General features: G+C 42.8%; 1 protein-coding gene across 1 annotated transcript; it reads right to left on the bottom strand.

Annotated features, from left to right (window-relative positions):
• Window positions 1-21255: 21255 nt before the first annotated feature.
• LOC310688203 (G-protein coupled receptor 4-like) lies at window positions 21256-22313 on the bottom strand (the record flags this gene model as incomplete). The annotated part of the gene is made up of 1 exon (XM_083464328.1): window positions 21256-22313. The coding sequence occupies one exon, from the start codon at window positions 22311-22313 to the stop codon at window positions 21333-21335; it is 981 nt and encodes a 326-aa protein (XP_083320454.1). The 3' UTR covers window positions 21256-21332.
• Between the last annotated feature and the right edge of the window lie 596 nt (window positions 22314-22909).

Below are 22909 nucleotides of genomic sequence, written 5' to 3'. Positions count from 1 at the left end.
TTCTAATAGGCCACCCCTAACCAATTATTCAAAATGCAAGCTCTGATTGTTTTCATGGGTCCAAAGTTCAAATGTTCTTCCTGTTAGGACAAACCTATCTGGTTTTTAAAAGTTTTTTTCTGGTGTGATTACCTACTTTGGCACCTTTTCAGCCTTTACAGCTCTCCGTCCCCAATTTGATCACATTTGTTAACAGGTTTCCTGAATTATTGGACCCAGGACAGAGCAGACTACTGACAAAGAGTTCTCACTGCATCCTGAAAATTCTTAGGCAAACCACTGATATGTCTCGGAGGAACAAAAAGAGAAAAGAGTGGAAGGAACGGGCCTCCCTTCAAAGTGAAACATATGTGAGTGGGCCTTTGGAACTCTCTGCCTTGTCTCCAGTAAACAAAACCTACTTTTGACAGGCCCCACATGGCTTTTATCCATTGACCTGCACACATAAGGGGTTGAAGATGGTATGCTGGTAGTGGTAGGTGCTCCTCTGACCTCACAACAGCTGAATCCCCACTGCTTTCTGGGAAGAAGAGGCAGAGGGGAATGTGGGGAGGTCAGTGAATTTCAAATGCACCAGCAGGACTGTTGAACTGGCTTTGCTGGTGTATTTGCACCTTGCCAACTTCTCTGCTATCTCTCTGCTACCTTGGCCTTACCCCTTTCCTCCTAGTAAGTCAGCAAGTCAGCTGTCAGGGCATCAGGTGAGCACTGCAGCCCACCACACATTCTGCTGCCGTGTCATAAATCCCTTTCAAACCTCTGCCACGTATACCGTTACCCGAGGAATGGCCGCTGAGAGTGGTGGTGTGACGGTGTGTGTCTGTGATAAGTAAGACTATAGGCACGGTTGGCTTCATCTACCTAGTTTATCCAATGAAAACCCTGATATTGATATATTGATTGATTGATTGATTGATTGATTGATTAAGTGCAAATGGTACTTTATTTTCCCTCAAAGTGTAGCTTGTGTAGCAAATGCCACCCTACCAGAAATTATAATGTGTGTGTGTGTGTGTGTGTGTGTGTGTGTGTTTAAATACATCTGGCGGCCATTTGTAGTGAGCATAATAAAGACTTGTTCCAATTAGGCATGTGAATTTCCTCTTTGAAGAGTAAAAAAAATAGGTGTTACTTCATGCTCATATAAATTCTGACTTTACGCCTGCATAAAATCAGTAGTAAAAAGAGGCTAAATCCTAGACATCTCCTACGCGCTGATACTTGTAGAGGCATATCACATACTTCAGAGATGTTTCTATTCTGAAGTATACATTAGACAGACATTGCTTTATGGGGAAAGAAAAATGGTGTTAGACTATGTTATAAGGTCACAGCATATTTTTTTGTGCTGTTATCCAATCACACAGGAACTGGTTTCCAAAGAGCAAGACAGAGAATATGTATTTTTGCATGCCACTCCCAAACTCTGAGCAGTGTGAGATTCCAGGGGTTCCAGGCACTTATCCAGTGTTCTTGTTCCCTTTTGGAATTAGACACAGTGGAGATTGCAATGTCTTTATGATATATGGTTTATTTGCACATATATACAACCTGAGCATATGAGGGAGGGGTTCACACTGACATCCCAAGTAGGCATTCTGTTCCTACAGTGGCCAACTAGAGGTCCACAAGAAGTAGGACGCGGGTGGCGCTGTGGTCTAAACCACTGAGCCTCTTGGGCTTGCCAATTGGAAGGTTTCCAGTTTGAATCCCCATGACAGGGTGAGCTCCCGTTGATCTGTTTTCAAAGCCTCAATATATACAGGTGACAATCCAAAGTATTAGCTCTTTTCCTTCTGCTTGTTTTTAATCTGACATAAAGATCTTGGCCTTCCACCAACCAGCCAGGATGATCACATTGTGAGGTTCTCTTTGCGTTTAAGCAAATGGGCAATCAGTTAAACACTCATTTCCTTTATAGAACCCTGATAATATCAGATGTTCAAAAGGGGAAGCAGAGAAAGGTTATTCTTGAGAAACTCTCGTGAAGAAGATCGGCATAGGGTGAAGCATATTATGAGAGAGACCTCACTCCAAAAGGAAACATCTGGCATCCATCAGCCAGAGTTATCATGCTAGAAGGTTTCTGATGCAGGCACACTTTTGAACGTTAGTGGGAATTTTAGCACTAAGAGATGGATTGAGAAATATCAAGCCTGTGTGGTGTAATAGTTATTGTCAGAGCACGACAGAGGAGATCCAATTTCAAATTCCAACTCATCCATGGGGCTCCCTGAGAGACTTTGAGCCAGCCTCTGTTTCTCAGTTTAACCTACCTCAGAGGGGGGGGGTTCTAAGGATAAATTGGGGGGGGGGTATATCATCTTGAGGCCCTTGGGGGGATGGGGTATAAACAAAGTAATCAACTCAGAAGCAATCACATTTTTAAGGATATAAACTACAAACTGAGATTTGTTGTTCAGTACTATGCAATTCCACCTTTGCTTATAAGGTGGTGCCACAGTAATTAGCAGTGCCACTTGTGTATTTCTGGAAATTTTGATAAAATCAAGGAATATGCTGGGTCCAAACCCCTTCGAACCTCAGTGCATGCCACCTCAGCAAGAGTTTTCATGACCAAAACCAAGTGAAAGAATAGCTTCAAAGCAGAAGGAAGTCTTGATAGGTATAGGAACAGTGACTCAGTAGTTGAGTTTCAAGAGAATTCAAACCAATTTCAATTTCAATTCCGATGAAAGATGCCAATCTTAAACAACTCCAGTTCGCTTCCTGGATCTTAAGCCTACCTGCCAGACTGCCACTCAATCATCTGTTTTTCTTCAGGGGAACAGCAGCATCATTTCTAGAGGAAGAGTAAACTTGAAATATTGTAATACACTTCCAATGAAGTTTACAGTGGTACCTCAGGTTACATAGGCTTCAGGTTACATACGCTTCGGGTTACAGACTCCGCTAACCCAAAAATAGTACCTCGGGTTAAGAACTTTGCTTCAGGATGAGAACAGAAATCGGGCTCCGGTGGCACGGCAGCAGTGGGAGGCCCCATTAGCTAAAGGGGTGCTTCAGGTTAAGAACAGTTTCAGGTTAAGAACGGACCTCCGGAACAAATTAAGTACTTAACCCGAGGTATCAGTCTACTGAAACTTTGGCTATTAAGGTTAGGAGTAGTCAGAAGATTGGGGTCTACTGGTTGGTCTCTGGATGATCTACAAGGAGATCAACAAGGGTTTCCCGGATGCAAGAGGTGTGTGTGTGTGTGTGTGTGTGTGTGTGTGTGTGTGTGTGTGTGTTTCAGTATGTAGAAGGACACAAAATGTAGAACTGGAAGAAATGTGCTCTTGGAAAGCTGATAATGTTAAATTTGAAAAAATGGGGAAATTAGACACATTGGACGTACATGTTTATTAAGCATTTAAATGACAAGCAATGGCAGGGACAGTATGTACACAAATCATATAACAGGACTGCGGACCAGATTCAGCTGAGACTGCAGGCCTGAACCAAAGTGGGTTGAGACAGGTGGAAACAGCCCCAGATCACCAACCTCGCCTTCTTTTTGCCAGGTCTTTCAAGCACCACTCTGTAGGACTGGATTCTCCCGCTTATCAGCACCAATCCTATGCAATGCTAGTTGCTCTTCTTTCACAAGGAGCTTCCCTTGTGCGCAAATCAAAGCAAATCCTACAAGCCTGAAGTTTGCTCAGCTCTGATCTTGGTCATGCTGCTTCCATTACAGTATCAGCCAAAGCTGTTGAGATGAGGATAGACAGGGATTTGAAAGAATAGCGATGGTGGCTTGAGCACCTAATCACTGCATTCCAATGCATTTGTTTTCAGAGAAGATCACTTCCATCAACCCTAGAATGTCTGTCTGTCTTCGCCCCTAGGAAACATTAAGATTACGTTATATGCTATGCAATGGTTTTACATAAATATAAGGGGGGGAACCAACCAAATTGACTTGCCACTTTTGCATCATTATTGAGGCTCACCGGCGGAGCATGGTTGGAAAAGTAAATTTAATCCTACTGCTGGAGGTATGTCGAATTCTCCACACCCAAATCATCCTTAACAAATTAATCCCTGAAACAGAAGAATATGACTTGTGACAATGTCAAATTGCAACTTGCCAAAAGCAGAACATTGGGATTGTATCAACACACGCAAGGCAGATGGATCACTCTTCAACAATTAACTTCTCTGGATGAGGGCATCCAAGCAATTTTGGCATGCCTCCTTGGACAGGCCTGCCTGCTTGCTTACTTCACGAAGGCTGCAATCTTAGACACACTTAACCGAGAGAAAATCCCATCAAACTCAGTGGGACTTGCTTCTTCTGAGAATGTTAGATAGTCAACATAATGTTAGATAGAGCTTCTTTTCACATTGGTAACAAAAGCAGGTAATTTGGGAGTCTAAAATTGGGGCAGAAATTAAGGCTGAAAAAATTGGGAAGCAACCCTACTTTCCCCCTTCAAACTATTTATTTGTTTGCTTGATTGTTTGTAAAGTACAATCATGTGTGCAATTTTCTCCATGTAAATCCCATAGATATAATATAATTTTAATTTAATTTTAATGTACCGACCTTTCAGCCCCTTATCTGGAATCCAAGAGCTACACCCTCCAGAATCTCTGAATGGGGATCAGTGCTATTTTTCTAGAAAAAGAGGTGCCAAAATTCACCTCCTTCGTTCTCTTAGAATGGCAATGGCACCAACCAGAGAGGTGCTGGAACTGAGTCCCCCTGTAAAAAAAAGGCCCTGAATGGGACTAAACCTGTTCCAGTCTCAGTAAACCTTCTAAAAGTGGTTTGTTGTCTTGCTGGGATTAAATGTATTTTTTTCTCCAATTCACTTTGCTGGCAACTGCGCCACTAGTGATGGACTTCAGCAATCAAAACAAATTTCGAAGGATTTGAACAATTGCAAGGTTAGTTGAGTCAAAGAAGATGCTGTGCAGAACATTTCAAACAAAATGTGCGTGGTGGCAAGCATCTGTGTGTTTAGAAATCTCTGAGTTTCTGCTTGAGGAAGAAATTGAAGTTTATATAAACAAGAGCCTGTGATCTAATGTTTGAGCTTTTACGGACAAATGCAGTCAAACCTTTACAGGAGGTTAGAGAGAGAAAGAGAGGTATAGAAAAGGATGAGACATTTTAGATGTCAAATTAATGTTTTTCACCCATGTAATCCAGTCTGGCAAAGCTCGTTTCCATCTTTCCACTCAGCCAGACCTGTAAAAGCAATTGTCTTTCATCATAACGTGAATCAAGCTTGAAAACTTCTGTGTTTCTGTAAAAGCTTGACAAAGTTAATTGAAATCTGGGCAACGAAGTCTGAACTTCCTGAGATAAGGTGTGTTTACAGAGGAAGTTTGTTGCTAAGTTGGCCCAGGCTAACAATCCTAAAGTCTCTTGTTAAAGGATTTGTGTTATTTCTGTGGGCGGATCATAGGCTCATCCAATTATGATTGCAGTAAAAGCCAGATATTGTGTCATATGCTTTACTAGTTCATACTGGTTTGCAAATTCCATTCACTCTGCAATGCATATGCAAAAAAATAAAGAAAGAAAAAGAATGCCACACATTCAAACAGAAAAGGAAATGGGGGGAAATCCCACAAAATCCTATCAAGAGATTAAAGAACACTTCAGAAGTATATAATTTTATTAGTGCAGAAAAAGAAACAGTGTTTCAGATGTTGACAGTATTCCATCTAATAACAGAAGGATTTTTTAAAATATATATAGAAATTGCATTTCCCTCCCCCCCTTTGTGATACTCTACTATCAAATTAATAGACAAAATAGGCACATTCCTCACCAATGCTCATTATCGGCTGCTCTCTTCCTCTTCATCACCACACTTCTTAATTTTCTCACAGGAAAAACTTGTACCTCTTTAAGGAGATTGTCCCTAAACTGGTCTGGAGAGTAATAATAATAATAATAATAATAATAATAATAATAATAATAATTATTATTATTATTATTATTATTATTATTATTAATACTCCGCCCTCCCCAGCCAAGGCCGGGCTCAGGGCGGCTAACAAGCAATAATAAAAACAAGTGGAATGAATACAACTTAAAAACAAGATTAAAATACAACATTAAAATATTGAAACGTTAAAATATTAAAATGCAGCCTCATCACAGGAGGAGAAAGGAAAAAGAAAAAAGAAAGAGTGGGGGGGGGAATCAAATTGGTTTGCCTTCCCTGGCATTGCCTTTTGTCTTAATTTCCTTCCTTGCTTCGTGCTGGATTTATGACACGGCACACATTCAGCTGAGTCACTTGGGGTTCAGTTCAGGCATACTCAAGCTTCAACGAGATCCACTGAGATCAGGGGACAGGTTAGTCACAACTAACCTCATTTCTATTGATTTGACTCCAAGCATGAGTAAGTCTGAACTGGATTCATCTTTTCATTAACTTCTCCAGTGGATTTCTGCTTAAGCAGAAGCTAAAACTTCACAGTCTCATTCTGAAGAACCAAACAAACTTCACGTAATTCTGTCTTGGGCTGTGTACACACCCCAATTTACTCTGAATGCATTGTGTTCCCACCACTTGACATTAACCATAATTCATACTTATCCTGTAGAAATCCTGTTGTTTCTTTTGTAATAATGAATATTTTACCAGCTTTGACCCAAATGGAGAAAAAGAACGACCTAGCTACATTTTAGGCCAGTGATTTGTCTATAGCTTCAAACAAGCAAGTCTGGTGATAGTAGAATTATAGTGTCATCTAGTCCAAACCCCTGCAACGCAGGAGTCTCAACTAAAGCTTCCATGACAGACACCCATCTGACCTCTGCTTAAAAACCTCCAATGACATATGAGCCTCTTTATTAGGGCCGCCCTCTTCAAGACATGTCGTTTGTTGACAGAGTACATGAGTACCACAGTGGTACCTCAGGTTACAGATGCTTCAGGTTACAGACTCCGCTAACCCAGAAATATTACCTCAGGTTAAGAACTTTGCTTCAGGATGAGAACAGAAATCGTGCTCCAGCAGTGCAGCGGCAGCAGGAGGCCCCATTAGCTAAAGTGGTGCTTTAGGTTAAGAACAGTTTCAGGTTAAGAACGGACCTCCTGAACGAATTAAGTTATTAACCCGAGGTACCACTGTATAGTATGATGGCATGATTCATTTTTGCAAATAAATATCAACACAGCCCACAATTCCAGCAGGAAGAAGCATGTGTGAACAGGGAATGCCTAGTGGGACAGTGGGGTAGAGTTGGAATAAAAAGCACTGCAGCAAGAGTGCAAGTCTGGAGTGAGATAAGTGATTGAAATGCAGCATCTTGAATAATATTCTTAGCACCAAAAATATATATAATTCATCCACAGTTCTCTCTTTTTTGTACTCTTGTGTCCTGCTAAGAAGTTACCCTAAAATAGTTACTTCATTGTTCTATATAAGTAAGCATTGATCTATTTAGTCAGGCTAAATAGTATTGATCTGTTTGGTCATTTAATCATGGAATAGACCTATAGTCCATCTAGTCTAGCATTTTCTTTCCCTCAGCAGCCAATCAGCTGCTTCTGTGGAAGCCCACAAGCTGAGCCTCCTGATGAAGTTAGTTCTTGCCACATGCATTCATGCCCTAGTTGCCTCCAGATCAGATCAGTCCAAGGGGCTGCCTTTGAAAATTACTCAGAATCTGCAAGTGGTACAAAATGTCATCTGGCCAGGAACCAAGCCTATCTTGCTTGATCTACACCTGGATTTTCATTTGGGGTCAGTCCAAGGCCTTGGTGTCAACCATGAAAGCCCTGAAAGGCTTGGGACCTGGTACCTTAAGGACCACCACATGCTCATCTGCATGCTCCAGACATCATCAGAAGAAAGGGAGATATCAGTGGCCCAGCTAACTCAGTATTATCTACACCGACTTGCAGCTGCTGTCCAGGATTTAAGAGCCATACAGTGGTACTTTGGGTTACAGACGCTTCAGGTTACAGACGCTTCAAGTTACAGACTCCACTAACCCAGAAATAGGTTCTTAACCTTGGGTTAAGAACTTTGCTTCAGGATGAGAACAGAAATTGCGTGGCGGCGGCACAGCAGCAGAAGGAGGCCCCATTAGCTAAAGTGGTGCTTCAGGTTAAGAACAGTTTCAGGTTAAGAACGGACCTCCAGAACGAATTAAGTTCTTAACCCAAGGTACCACTGTACTTAGAAATGCCAGAGATTAAACCTGTGATCTTCTACATTTAAAGCATGCGGCCAGCCCAATTATGGGTGAACCTGTCAATTTCAGCTTCTGATCCCCCCCAATCTTAAATTCAGCCCCCCACATTTCCACATTGCAGTACCTGTGCGAATTTCTCCTAATATGCACATTTTTGTATGCAATATCCCCTACTATAACTCATTTTGGTATGTTAATATTGCTAATATATGCATTTCTCTACACACTTTAATATATGTGTTTTTCTACACATTACATGACTGAGAATGGCATTGCAAAATCTGGGGCAATGTGAATTTTGAAAGATGGTTGTGTTTCGATTTACGTGCTATTTCAGAAAGATCAAGAGAGGTAAGTTGACCTTTAAATACAAACTGAATCAATTTCCCCCACCCCATCCCCTGTCCCTTAGTGGAAAAAGAATGTGTCACCCAGCAAAGGAACAAATAAGGTATTTTCCTAACTGCCTTGGATGGTTAAGTGCAAAATAATTTCTTCTGAAGCCGCTGTAGCTGCCACAATTCAAACCACTGTTTGCAGTGCCTGGGCTTAAGAGGCTAAAAAGGATTTCCTGGGCTACTTTACAAAGGTGTCACCTTTGCTGTGAAGCAGAAGCCGTACGTGTATGTTCAAAAAATAATCTATTAACATCATTTCCTACTATGAAAATTTAATCCCTCCAAGTGCTTCATCTTTAAGTGAATCAATGTCAGAGAGAGGAAGAATGCTCTGGGAAAGAAGACAGAATAGTGTCATGGTTTGTGAATATTTAGAATACGATTCCTTAACAGGAAGATCCATTATTTTTGTGGAGCAGTTCCCATGGGGAAGCAACTTTGCAGGATTGTTAAAACCAGACAGGAAAAATGTAGGAAGCCAGACAAGATACTGTAGGAAATAATCATCCACTGGCAAAGGAAAAGATTGTATGATCTAATATGTTTTTCCATCTCTTAATTCCTATTATTCTATAATTGGTGGCCCTGGAATACGGTCAAAAGTGGTGTGGTTCAGTTCCTATTGGAAGAAGAAGAAGAAGAAGAAGAAGAAGAAGAAGAAGAAGAAGAAGAAGAAGAAGAAGAAGAAATAATATTGTCTGTATTTTTCTAGAACTATCCAGGGTTTGCATCTAAACACTTAATATCATGGAAATCATACAGGATTTCTAGAATATTCTAGCTTGGAATATCCAAAGTGAAAAGGGCGGTATATGTGTGTGATTATTTCCTTGGGTTATGATCCATTAGTAGTTCTATGGAGGACATGGCAACTTTATTTCTAGAGCATCAGTTCATGCGTCCCCTCCCCCTAAAAAACACCCCCCTTGCCAGTGGTGTAATGAAGAGGGAACACAAGGGAGCACAAGGGAGCACAACTTTGGCACTTTTTTTCAGAGCAAGAATGTTGGTATCATTTGCCAAAGCACCATGGTAACTAATGGTCTCCTTGTTCTGGCACATGAATGAAGTGGTGGTCATGATTTTGTTATTTATACCCCGCCTATCTGGCTAGATTGCCCCAGCCACTCTGAGATGCTTCCAACACGTACAAAAACACAGTGCTTTTTTTCTTTTAAAAAAATATTTAGGGGTACTCTCATTTTGACTCAAGAAAATCACCATTTTATAGTTCAAATTTGGAAAAATAAATACAGTAAATGGACAAAAGTACAAAGAATCTGCATTACCTCATAAAACACGACACATCCACATTCCACACTACTTCACACATTAAACGCCCGCTTCCATCTGAGACTCAGGAAACACCATGACAGGAAATGAGGCCGTCATCGGGGGTAGCAACGGAACTGATGATTCACCATGATAAAGAAGAAACTAATTTTAAGAAAAATAAAACAGTTTTTCTCCTGTCAGATTCACAAAATGTTTAGGGATATGTGTGCCCCTGTTTACCCCCCGAAAAAAGCACAGCAAAAACATAATAAAATGTCAAACGTTTAAAAACTTTCCCAATACAAGTCTGCCTTCAGATGTCTTTGAAAAGTTGTGTAGTTCTTTATCAACTTGACATCTGATTGGAGGGCCTTCCACAGGGAGGGTACCACTGCCAAGAAGGCCCTCTGCCCGGTTCCCTGTATCTTCACTTCTTGCAGTGAAGGAAAGCAGCAAGCAGAACGTGAGCACAAGAGTCTTTTCCTTCCTGCAGTTTCCAGCAGCTGGTATTAGGAAACATTGTTGCCTCCAGCTGTGGAGGCTTAGCATAGCCATCGTGGCTCCTAGAGTTTGGATTTTATATCCCGCTTTATCACTACCCTAAGGAGTCTCAAAGCGGCTCACAATCTCCTTTCCCTTCCTCCCCCACAACAAACACTCTGTGAGGTGAGTGAGGCTGAAAGACTTCAGAGAAGTGTCACTAGCCCAAGGTCACCCAGCAGCTGCATGTGGAGGAGCGGGGCCGCGAACACAGTTCACCAGATTACGAGTCCACCGCTCTTAACCACTACACCACGCTGGCTCTCTCCATTGATTGCTCTCTCCTCCATGAATCTGTCTAAAACCATCCAAACTCAATGCCTCTTACTCAACAGTATTTCATCCCAAATGCCTCTCATCCCACTGATTCTGTGGCCACAACATAGAATGATCTGTTCACCTGTTAGCAAGACGCCCACTTTATCAACATCATGGGCTGAGGGGACAGTAGGGCCTTGACTGCCAGCTCCACCTCTATAGCTGCTCACAACCCTTGTGTATTAAGGCTGTAAGCATGTAGACACAAACACACACAGACGCCAGCTTTGTTGACATCCCACTTAATGTGAAGACATTGAGCACTGGAACAGGTTGCACAGCCTTGAGGTCATTTTGGATTTTCAACTGTCCATGGTGACGCAGGTCAATTCTGTGACCAAGCAGCTGTCTACCAGCTCCATTAGGTACACTGGCTGAGACCCTACCTGCCTACACATTGCCCCGCCAGAGTGTTATGTGCTCTGGTTATGTCTGGTTTGGACTACTGCAATGTGCTCTACAAGGTGCTACCTTTGAAGGCGACTCGGAAACTACAATTAATCCAGAATGCGGTGATCAGACTGGTGACTGACACTGGTCCTAAAATATCTACATTGGCTCCTAGTGCTTTTCCGAACACAATTCAAAGTGTTGGTGCTGACCTTGAAAGTCCCAAACATCTTTGCCACCGGATTACCTGAAGGAATAGCTCCACCCCCATCATCTTGTCCAGAGGTTCAGCTCTGAGGGCCTTCTGGTGGTTCCCTCACTGCAAGAAGTGAGGTTACAAGGAACCAGGCAGAGGGCCTTCTCTCCCTTCAGATGTCTAAGAAATAAACAACTATCTGACTTTTAGAAGACATCTGAAGGCAGCCCTGTATAAGGAAGCTTTTAATGGCTGAAGTCTGGTTGTGTTTTTCTTATATTCTTTCAGAAGTAGTCCAGAGTGGCTGGGGCAGCCTAGTCAGATGAGTGGGGTACAAATAAATTAATAATAATAATAATAATAATAATAATAATAATAATAATAATAATAATAATACTGTAGATGGTGAGCACCATCCTGCTAAACCTTCCCTGGGCCCTTTTGTGACTACTATTAAGGGAATATTTCATAGCTATTATTAAGGGATTCTGGGGAAATATATAGACAAAACCCAGGTGTGTGTGTGTGTGTGTGTGTGGTTCCGGGGGAAATCAATCAAAGTGAAATTTGGGAAGATAGGCATCATTTTGCTCTATATACCCAAACATATGGCTAAACCTGAAACCAAATGCACCTTTACAGGTTTTAAGCTAACTTTACCAACTCTAAATTATTAAGGTGTTGTTTTTTTAAAGAACCATTTAATTGCATGCCATAATTAAGCATTACACATCTTTGTATCTGGCCTGCAGCCATGAGATCAGACAATGATCTCATCAGACATCATAAACTACGCAGGGTGAGGCCAGGTTGCTGCTTGGATGGGAGATGTCCAAGGGAAAGCTTAGGTGTTGGAGAGAATACTCACTCTGATTCAGTAGGTGGTGCTCTTTCCTTCTAAAGTTAGTATTACCAAACTAACCTCCTGCATAATACTGATGTGGCAAAAGGTCTGTTGAATAAAGATTTTAATTTGTGAGCCAGGTGTAAAACTGGCCTCACCACGCATTGTGACCATTAATAATCCTCCACAGTCCTGTCACTTACTTAGAGTAGCTATATTGACTCTAGAACTGACTACAGTAATGCAGTTATTTTCTGAAACTGGGCCCCATCACACATGTCGCTACTGCCCCTTTGGTTAAATGGACCTGGTTTCAAAAAAGCAGATAAAAATCCACATTAAAGCTGCTTATACAAAGAGATGGTATAGTTAGCATTGCCACAACCAGCAACAGGGATAAAAGTGCAATAAATACTTTTCTATTTCAGCAGGCATTGTAAGCAAGTTTTCTGTTTTTAAGATTTATTCTAATTTATTTTTATCCACTGTTTGTGTTTTATTTATTTGTTGGGCAAGGTTTATAAACCACTCAGTTGTACTAAAGCCTCTTCTCCTTCCGGAGGGGAGGGGTTGTGAGCGGGAGCCGATCCCCACATCACGCAGGGGGTGTCTGCCCCCTGCCCTGCCATCATCGCTGGCGCGCCACGCCTCCCAGCTGGGCACCCAATCGGGTGACACCACGGGGGGCATGGTCTAGCCGCTCAAATGTGGCCGCGCCAGCTCTCCCCGCCATTGCGCTGCAGATTTTCACGAGTCACCCACCACTTCCTTTAGTGCATAGCTTCTCGCTTGGCCTTGCTATGGACCCATGGTTGGTCGCTCTGGTTGCCCAGGAGGCCTGGTAAGAGTTTTTTTTCCAATTGGCAAATTGGCACCGGCCTCTTGGGTTTTTTTGCCTACTTCGTAGCAATCGTCACAACTTTCTTGGTATTTGGCGGTTAGGCATTGGAATGTGTTGTTGGTGTAAGGAAGGGCAAGGTGTGGCCCTCACCTACCCCTTCACTTATGGGTATTCCGTTAAAGGAATCCGGCGGTCGTGGACCCTGTCCGATGCCCTGTGTGGCGGGGGGCCATGGCACAACCCCCGGTGACATCAGGGGAGAGTTTATAGTTGTATTTGCATCAACAGGCTCCCCCTACTGGTGGTTAACCCCTCGTCAGACTCACCTCTCCGAGTGGGTGGAGTCAAATTTGCTCTTGTCCAATGCCTAAGCCAATACCTTCTCACATGCTGTAATCAATAAAGTTGTGGCCTTTTCTAGCCCATTAACCCAATATACTGTGTCCACGTGTCTTTATTATTCCCAAGCAGGTAACGGGTCCTCGAATCACAAACCTCAATGGGGTTTACAAAAGGAATAGAACAATAGCAATGCTTCTGAATGCCAGTTGCTGGAAGCCATGAAAGAGGAGAAGGCTCTTGTGCTCATGTTCTGCTCACTGGTTTCTCACAGGCATCTGGTTGGCCATTGTGAGAACAGAACACCGGACTAGATGCACCCACTGGCCTGATTCAGCAGGCTATCTTTATGGTTTTAATAATGGGGTGCCACCACACTTAAAGGATCCACTTCTTACAAATACAAGTGTTATGTGGCACCTGTCGCAGTTAATCAGTTAGAAACTTTGTAAATAGAAGAGTTAGAATCAATCAATAAATATTCTGCAATATTGACCATGCACACAATATCAGGGATAGGCATCACGGTGCCTTCCAAATGTGGCTGGATTGCAACTCCCATCAGCCCCAGCCAGCATGGGCAATGCTCAGGGATGATGGGAAACTGAGTCCAAAAACACCTGGAGAGCACCAAGTCAGTATTAAACCATCTGACACAGTGGCAGTAAATACAGGACGCGAGTGACGCTGTGGTCTAAACCACTGAGCCTCTTGGGCTTGTTGATCAGTAGCCTGTCGGTTCAATCTACGCAATGGGGTGAGCTTCCATTGCTCTGCCCCAGCTTCTGCCAGCCTCACAATTTGAAAGCACACCAATGCAAGTACATAAATAGGTACTGCTGTGGCAGGAAGGTAAACGGCGTTTCCGTGTGCTCTGGCTTCTGTCACAGTGTTGCGCCAGAAGTGGTTTAGTCATGCTGGCCACATGACCTGGAAAGCTGTCTGTGGACAAACGCTGGCTCCCTCAGCCTGAAAAGTGAGATGAGCGCCACACCCTATAGTCCCCTTTGACTGGACTTAACCATCCAGGGGTCCTTAACTTTACCAAATAATACCCAAGATGATCTGTTCCTAAATCAAGTGACCAGCTGCAAACCCAGTAGAGGAGTAGTTCTCAAAGAGTGTGGCAGGAGAGGATGGCAAGTATGTTGGAAAGATTCAAGGACAACCACAGAAACATTTAAACATTTCATTGTAGTATAGAATAATATAGTACAGTGGTACCTCGGGTTAAGTACTTAATTCATTCCAGAGGTCCATATTTAACCTGAATCTGTTCTTAATCTGAAGCACCACTTTAGCTAATAGGACCTCCTGCTGTTGCCGCACCGCTGGAGCATGATTTCTGTTCTCATCCTGAAGCAAAGTTCTTAACCTGAAGCACTATTTCTGGGTTAGCGGAGTCTGTAACCTGAAGTGTATGTAACCTGAAGCGTATGTAACCTGAGGTACCACTGTATCAATATATTTGGATATTCAACCAGAAACAGTATCCATGCCTTTCTTTGAGAACATGGGCTATTCTTCTACATTCTCCGCAACATACTGTTGTGAACAGGGATTTTCAACTCTGACAAATATGAAAGATCAGAAAAGAGAAAGGCTTCTTTGTGTTGATGAGAAGATGAGAGTTTGTCTCAAATTAGACCTAATATCAATGCGATTACCCAGCAAAAGCAAATGAGTTTGTATACATGCTTAAGGTGCATATGTAAGAGGCTCATTTATAACTATTTTTGGGAATTCTTATGTAGCTGCATTGTTTTACATTTCCAGGGTGTCCCATGATCGTATTATAAAGTAGTTGTGTTCTATGTTATAAATCAAGCACTGATAGTTGTTTCTTTTTTTGTTTTCCAATGTATTTCTTATCAATAAAAAGATTGGCAAGCAAATTCTTATTCTGAAAGTGTGGCCCAGATAAAAAACTTTGAGAAACGCTTCAGTAGAGTCTCGTTGCTGTTCTTCCTAAATCGCCTTAATTGCTTTCCCCCCCCTCCCTCCTTCAGGCTCAGGTTGAGAATCCCTTTCCTAGATCAGCCTTGAGGCCCTTTTTGATTCCCCTAAAATCTATGGCAGACAAAATGAGTACAGTAAGAATCACAGAATGATGACCCTAACCATTATTGCTGCCACTGCTGCTCAAAAGAGGGCCAGGGGGCAATCATTTTGCAAAATATTGTCTGGATCCCTGTTTTTAAAGGAAAGTTGCATTTAAAGGACTCACAAGGGAGTACAAGTTGCACAGAACAAATGCTCAACTTGGAATAAGTAAGCAGCACAAAAACAATTTATTAATCCCTCACCTAATGCGTGTGTGGGGAGGGGAGTATATTGGAATCCAGTTCCTCTTACACATGTGAATGGTATTAGATTCTCCACAATCTATCTCTGATTTTAGCAGACATGTCTGTTCCAGCTGTGTGAGTATGATTGATAAGGCACCCCGTGTTACCGGCAGGATTCAAGAATGGGAGCGTGTCCAAAAGCAAGCAGACCATAATGTTCCTTTGGAGAACTGATGTCACCAGCTGCTTGTCCTAATCTATCCAACTCCATCAAGAGATATTACTATCCAATTATCTCAGGCTGCCCTTTCTGTTAGTCAAGATGGCTATGGAGCTAACCATCAGACCAGGATTATGACTATTGTCCCTGGCTATTGGGAAAACAGGCACTTGTAGCACTGGGATTTTTTAATTTTTTTTTTGAGCAGGCATAACCTTTCCACCAATAACAATCAACACGAATATTGCCAGAAACTTGGGGAGCTAGATGCTTCTTGGCACCATTAGAACAGCATATCTTTCCCACTTGCAGTGCATCAGGACATGGGCAAAGGACCAGGTACTTAGAGAGGATACCTATAGTGAAATGGGGGGAGCACTTGGATCACATCACGTGTTTCCAGGCACACAATATAAAGTACCATTTTGTGTGAGAATTGACAAATATCATATTGGCACTCTATAAAGCTCCAAAGTGACCAACAACAAATATGCCTTAGCTAGTGCTGGAGCACCCAATCCATTCAGAGGAGTTTTTTTCAGTGTCTGGGCTAGGGGAGCCACAGCAAGAGCAATGACCAGTGTTCCCAGGTTCTCCAGTAGGTGGCAGTAGGCATAGATGGGAGGAGCAAGCAACCTTTCTCAATCCCTCTCACATAATGGTAACCATGTGCGAATTTCTCAGCCTCTCCTCATCATAGAATCCATTGCTCTGTGAGTTCTTCGGGTGTTTTTGTGATGTTTCAGCTTCCCTTTCCCACAACAGAGGTCAAGGCATAAAGGACAGGCAGATTTCAGAGGAGAAACCACCTTCATCTGTTGTAGATCAGTCAGCATAGCTATGTAGCCAATTGCACATGCCATGGCCTCTCTCCTCCTCCTCCCCAATCTCTCTCTGATCTTTCACAGCAAAACGATCACAACTCTAATCTGTTCTGTCAAATTTAATATTTCCATAAGTTACTGGATCAAATAGACAATGGGGCCCATGAGAGAGAGAGAGAGAGAGAGAGAAAGAGAATGTGCAAGTCTAGCTCAGGAGAGCCCCACCCTCAACCACAGGAGATATCCCAAGCACACAGGGGAAAATAGGATCACACCTCCTGGTGTTGCCACCGACATCTGCAAGTCTCCTGGCCCCATCGCCAGCATCCATGTGTTCAGCCTCATGGCTGAAAGCTGCATGTGTGTAGTCTCTCACATTTTCAGAATCTAGTTACAGGTAGGTAACCGTGTTGGTCTGCCGTAGTTGAAACAAAATAAAAAAAAAATCCTTCCAGTAGCACCTTAGAGACCAACTAAGTTTGTTATTGGTATGAGCTTTCGTGTGCATGTATCTGCATGTATCTGAAGAAGTGTGCAAACTTAGTTGGTCTCTAAGGTTATTATTATTTTCAGAATCCTAACACTAGAACTTGGGGTTTTTGGTTTGGGTATGAAAGAAAAAGGAAAGGAAGGAGATGCAGGCTGCACAGTGTACAACCCAAATATGCTTTCAATTTTAATTGTTTTGTATTTCAATTTGGCTTTTCTTAATCAGAAGCAATGTAACCCTTACGACTTCCTTTTTCTTTCAAAGCACTGTCGTTATTTGACATCTGCTTTGCCTGAGATTTAGCCTGCTTTGCTATTTCAAAGATGGCCTGAAATTTCAAGCTTTCCTTGCCTCTTGATACTTGTTACTCAGCTATGTGAAAGTCTTTGAGGCAGTTCCTTTCAGACTGTGCTTGAAATAATTGTATACCTCTCCATCCCCACCTTTGGCTGAATCTTATCACATAAATAGAGGTATGTACCTAGAGGGACAAAGTGGATGCATATCTGTAGCTTTGACTTCTAAGGTAAGTGTATGTTGTTGCTCTTTTCCCCAAAATTAACAACAGGAGGGCTCTTAATAGCCACCCCTTTGTTTTTCTTTAAACCAGAGTGTTTCAAAGAAAGTTTCCCAATAAAAGTACTTGAAGTGGTTTTAAAAGAATGTGGGCACTCTCTTATCGCAAGATGCATAGCCATAGGACTATGTGCATATAAGACACAGATACAGATATATAACACCACTTGATTTCTTATCGTCACTCAGACTAGATATTGCAGATCTCTGTGCTTATTCATTGTCTATCACTGCATGGACCAAACAGAGCTGAATTCTGGCGAGATTGAGAAGATGGTGATTGGTAGGTCTTACGATCTGAATGAAGATAGAGACACATGGCACTGCCATTTCTATTACCACCAGGGTTGGAATGCTCCCAGAGCCATCAGTGTGCCTCAAACTTTGGGTTCAAACCATGTGCAAACACTGGACAACACTGCACAAGTGGACAGGGGCAAATGTTCTCCAGCCCACCCAGACCTACAAATTTCGTGTTTCTTTGTTGATCAAATACAGTAGGGGTTGCTTAAAAGTGGTCTGCAGGGCACGAAAGAGTTTTTTTGTGTGCACATGCCAAAGTTGTCATTAATAATAATAATAATAAAGTTTTTAAATACAGGGTTGTAACCAACTAAACAGTTACTAAACAGTGTTGGGCTAGGACCCGGGAGAGCAGAGTTTGAATCCACACTCAGGCATGAAGCTCCCTGGGTGACCTGGGACCAGTCACCATCTCTTAGCCTAACCTACGTCACAGGGCTGTTGTGAGGATGAAATGTGGAGAAGGAGAACCATGCACACCACCTTGAGACCCTTGGAAGATAAAGGTGGTATAGAAATGTAAATAATAATAGTAATTTAGTGCAACTACTCATAGCTGCACACACTTCCTTGCCCTACTCCCTCACTGTGTGCCCACAATGCTCCTTCTAAATCTGCTTCTGGGGTGTTCCTTCCACCCTCTGGAGCAGATTTAAAGGGGTTTCATGCGGCATACGAGGACAGGAAAGGGAGGGGAAGTTTCATTGTGCAGCTAAAAGTCATTGCACTAACCTAGCTGGTTAGCTGGACACCACCCAAAGTTTTGGACTTTTCCTAGGGTCTCCAGCTGCAATGGCAAGATATGAAAGTGCGCTTTTTGGCTCCCTAAGACCCCCGCCCAAAAATTCCTTTTTAAAAAAGTACTGGCCATGAATTAGATGGAGACTAGATGAAGCAATGGTTTGACTCATGGAAGGCAGGTTCATGTGGAGTATAGCTTGAAGTGGAAAGGAAGTTGGAAAAGTAACCATTTGCTCATGCAGACATAGCTGAAGTGGTCATTCAAAGCCCTCCACACAGTAGCAGGAGTGGTGGTACTGCAAGTGCTCACCTGACCTCCAGTCAGTCTTGTTGTTGTTGCTTCCTAGAAGATAGAAGAGGAGAGAGAAGGTGGCAATGAGGCTGGCATGGTGAAAACCCACCAGCAAGATTGCACCCCCCTTCTGTTCCTAGTAAGCAGCAGACTCCAGTGACAGACTGGAGGTAACGTGAGTGCCATAACACAATCACTTCACCCTGCCATCTACCACTTCCACAACGTTTGCATCCCATATGTCAGGTGGGCAGCAGAACCATGCTTCCTGGCCCCACCATCCAATTTCTGTGTGCTCCTCTTTCAAACGCAGCATGTATGTTGGGAGCAAGGGCAGTGGGACACATGGCATTAGGGATGCAACCAGAAGCTGTGATCCCACTGCACCGGATGTGCACATGGACTGTGCATGTGCCAAGTGACACCCCTTGAGTTGCAAAGATCCCAAGTATGCTTTTTCACCAGGATCCGCATCAACCTTCCCCATATTACTGTAAGAAAAACACTGGGGCCTAATTTGAGTAGTAGTGTGCCTGGTATCTGGTGGGCGGGGCTTGTGTGTTATGCTCCGGAATCAGCTTCTCCCTTCAGTGTGTGTTCAGTTAAGAATATCAGTTAAAAGGGACTAACCGCCTCTTCTTGTACAGAGGCACAACAATGATCACCCTTGCTAAACAGAACAAATGGTCTTCAAATACAGCCACAGGTCAAATGTTGTCTCGTGTGTCTTGTGCAGGTGCCAGCTCCTGTCACCCTGATGAAGTTAGGATGCATGTTGAACCAGGTCCCTTCAACCATGATGTTATAACATCCTAGATGACACCACAAGAAGCCATTTATTTCACAAAACCCCCAGCCTCTGTTTTGGCACATAAAAGTGGTGCAATTCAAAGACAAGTATTTGTAACAATGGTGATGACCTGGATTATTGTGGTTTGGTAGATGGACCACTCTTCTCGAAGAAAGAGAAGGCATCTGTTTTCTGTGGTCCAGCAGACAGTGAATGGAACCAGAACATGAAAACCTTGGGGGCTTATCCCACCTGCCTCATATGGTAGCTTCAAACAATTTAACCCTTGTTCTTGATCTGCCAAATGGGAAAATAAGGGACTTACCACACAAGCTTAATGCGAAAGCTATTTTATTTTTACTTAACATAAATTGCAGGACTTGGTTGTAGTAAAACTTCTAAGCAGTTTGTGAGAAATATTAAAACAGTTAACATATTTGAAACATGTAAATAAATTTAAAATTAACAGTAGAAAATATTAAAATACATCAACATATATGTGTCTAGAGAGGCTTGCTTAAACAAAAATGTTGTAAGTAGGAGCCAAAAGAAAATACAGTGAAGGCACCTGCCTGATCTGACTTGGCAGTGAGTTCCAAAGTCGCTGCATGTCAAAAGACAGGCATATAAAAAGCATTATGTGGCACCCATAGCAGTGCCAATTCTGCAGATCAAAGAAGTTGAGTGGGCATATGGGCAATGACCTTTTTGCAAAGCACTTTCTGTATTCACAAATGCTATTATATGATTCATTAATTTTTTTTAAGTTTTGGTCTTTTTGATGAATATTTCTGTTACTTAATTGCCCCCATGCACCCAACTATTCTGCTAACATGGATCATTTGCATACGCTCTCAGGTGTGACTAATTTCCCCCATTTGCGTTATGTACACAGCATTTTATCCTTCAGAGGAGTACCAAGAACAGGCTGTCTCCCTGTGTTCAGCACTGTCATCTTATCATGATTCACTTTAAGCCTGCTGGCCCTCAACCATCCCACCATTGTCTCCAGACACCAGCCCACCACCTGAACAGGCTCTCCTGATTCAGACGGGATGGAAAGACAGAGCTGAGTACCATCAGTATATTGAAGCTGTGGTCAACAACTTTGGAATTCTACAGGTCATGTTACTTTCATTGGATCGTAGAGTTGGAAGGGATCCTGAGGGTCATCTAGTCCAACTGCTCTCAACTAAAGCATCTGTGACAGGTGGCCATCCAACCTCTGCTTAAAGACCTCCAAGTAAGGAGGGTCCACCAACCCGTGAGGGAGTCCGTTCCACCATCTAACAGCTCTTATTGTCAGAAGTTCTTCCTGATGACTTTAGTTAAACACACTTCCTTGTGTGTGAGGGTCCTTATTTTTCTTTTTGACCTGGTCAAATCAGCTACTTCTTTTAGTGTCAGAGAGCAGAGAAGTTTGAAAGACACTGTGATTAACCATTAGGTTTTCCATTTCTAAAGGCAGTAGATGGCTTATTGAACCTCAGGTTGCTTTTATGTCTGTTCTGTTGTGGAATGTAAAGGAAGATCTTCCAACTTATGTGTGTTTTCTGTCCTGTGACCTTTGAAACTGAGCTGATCTTTAAGATCAGCCTGAACATCTTTAAGGAGCAGGACGTAAAGAAGGGGATCCAATATATTAGCCAAGGTGGCCAAACACCAAGTAAAGTACATGGAATTGAAAATGCTCCTCTTAAAATCACAGATCTTGTCCTTTTCCAGCTCCAGTGCCCAGTAGAATCTATAAAATGAAACCAGTTGGAAGGGAGTATAGAGCAAGAAGTAGGAGGCCAAGATAACGGAGATAAAGCCACAGATCCTCCGTTTTACTCTTTGATGCATAGATGTCATCTTCCTGACCTCAAGCAGCACCCTAAGGTAGAAGAATCCCATGAGAATGCAAGGAATGAATAAAGTGAGGCTCATGGTAGATATCTTGAAGTGTGCATAGTCCTTGCCTAATTGGATGCTGTCTAAACAATTCCCTTGCCATGTCCCCAAGTCCTTCATCTCTAGCCAGATGCCAGCAGCACACAAAATGGCCACCAGGAGCCAAGCCACAACGCTCACCGTGGTGGCACTGCTCATTGTCTGCAATCTGTGGAACTTCATTGGGTGAATTAACCCTATGTAACGGTCCATGGCAATGAGGCACAGGAAGCTGTTCTTGGCATAGAAGTTTGTGGAGTGGACCACACCAACCACCACACAGGTCACTTGCCCTAGGATCCAGTGGTGGTTACGGGAACTGTAAGCAATCCAGAAGGGTAACAGTAGACTCTGCAAGAGGTTCGCCAGCACCACGTTCAGCACATAGACCGAGAGAACAATGGACTTTTTGATGTGGGTTATCACGGCCCAAAGGGCCAAACAATTCAGAGGCAGCCCAGCTGTCAGTGCCACAGAGTACATAGGAATTGTGAAGTATTTGGTGGTGTTTAAAGCCACAGGGCAGGTTGAGTGGGTGGCATTCATGGCACCAAAAGGAACTTACAAGCTTTCTCACAGTGGCACTGTCTTCAGACCTTTGTCATCTCATAGTCACTGTGGAGCGGGATTCTCCCAACTGCTGAACTCCCCTTACATCTGTCGAAAGTGAAGAAGGAAATGAAACCTGCTCAGGTGGAGATAGAGAAATCCTCCTTTCCACATCCTTTGCTTTGCATAGGTGGGCCACAAGTTCTAGGATTTACCTAACACCTAAGGAAGAAAGACACCAAAAGAGATCAGGTCCAAAAATCTGAATGTGTGATATAATTTGTCTGCCATTTTAAATTTATTTTTATTCTTGAAGATTAAACAACAAAATATCGTGAGTTGCCAGTTTCCCCTCACTCAAGAGGACTGTAGAGAGTCCTGCAAGGACCGGGACCCTGGGAAGACAGGCAGGCAGCATTGGAAATATCTGCTGCCCCAGCTAGGCATACTTCAGCAGATGGAGCAGCTCTATAAAGCCTGTCTGCCCTGGGACAGGGCCACACTTGAAGGGATGACATTTAGGGGGGTGGCACGTCGAGGGTGTGTTAAAATTATTATTTTAGCAGGGATGAGGTTTTAACTTGGGTGGGTGC

The sequence above is a fragment of the Podarcis liolepis genome (genome assembly GCF_965112155.1).
Source record: "Podarcis liolepis genome assembly, chromosome: 11".
Lineage (NCBI taxonomy): Eukaryota > Metazoa > Chordata > Lepidosauria > Squamata > Lacertidae > Podarcis > Podarcis liolepis.
This window is presented reverse-complemented; position numbering and strand designations above follow the sequence as displayed.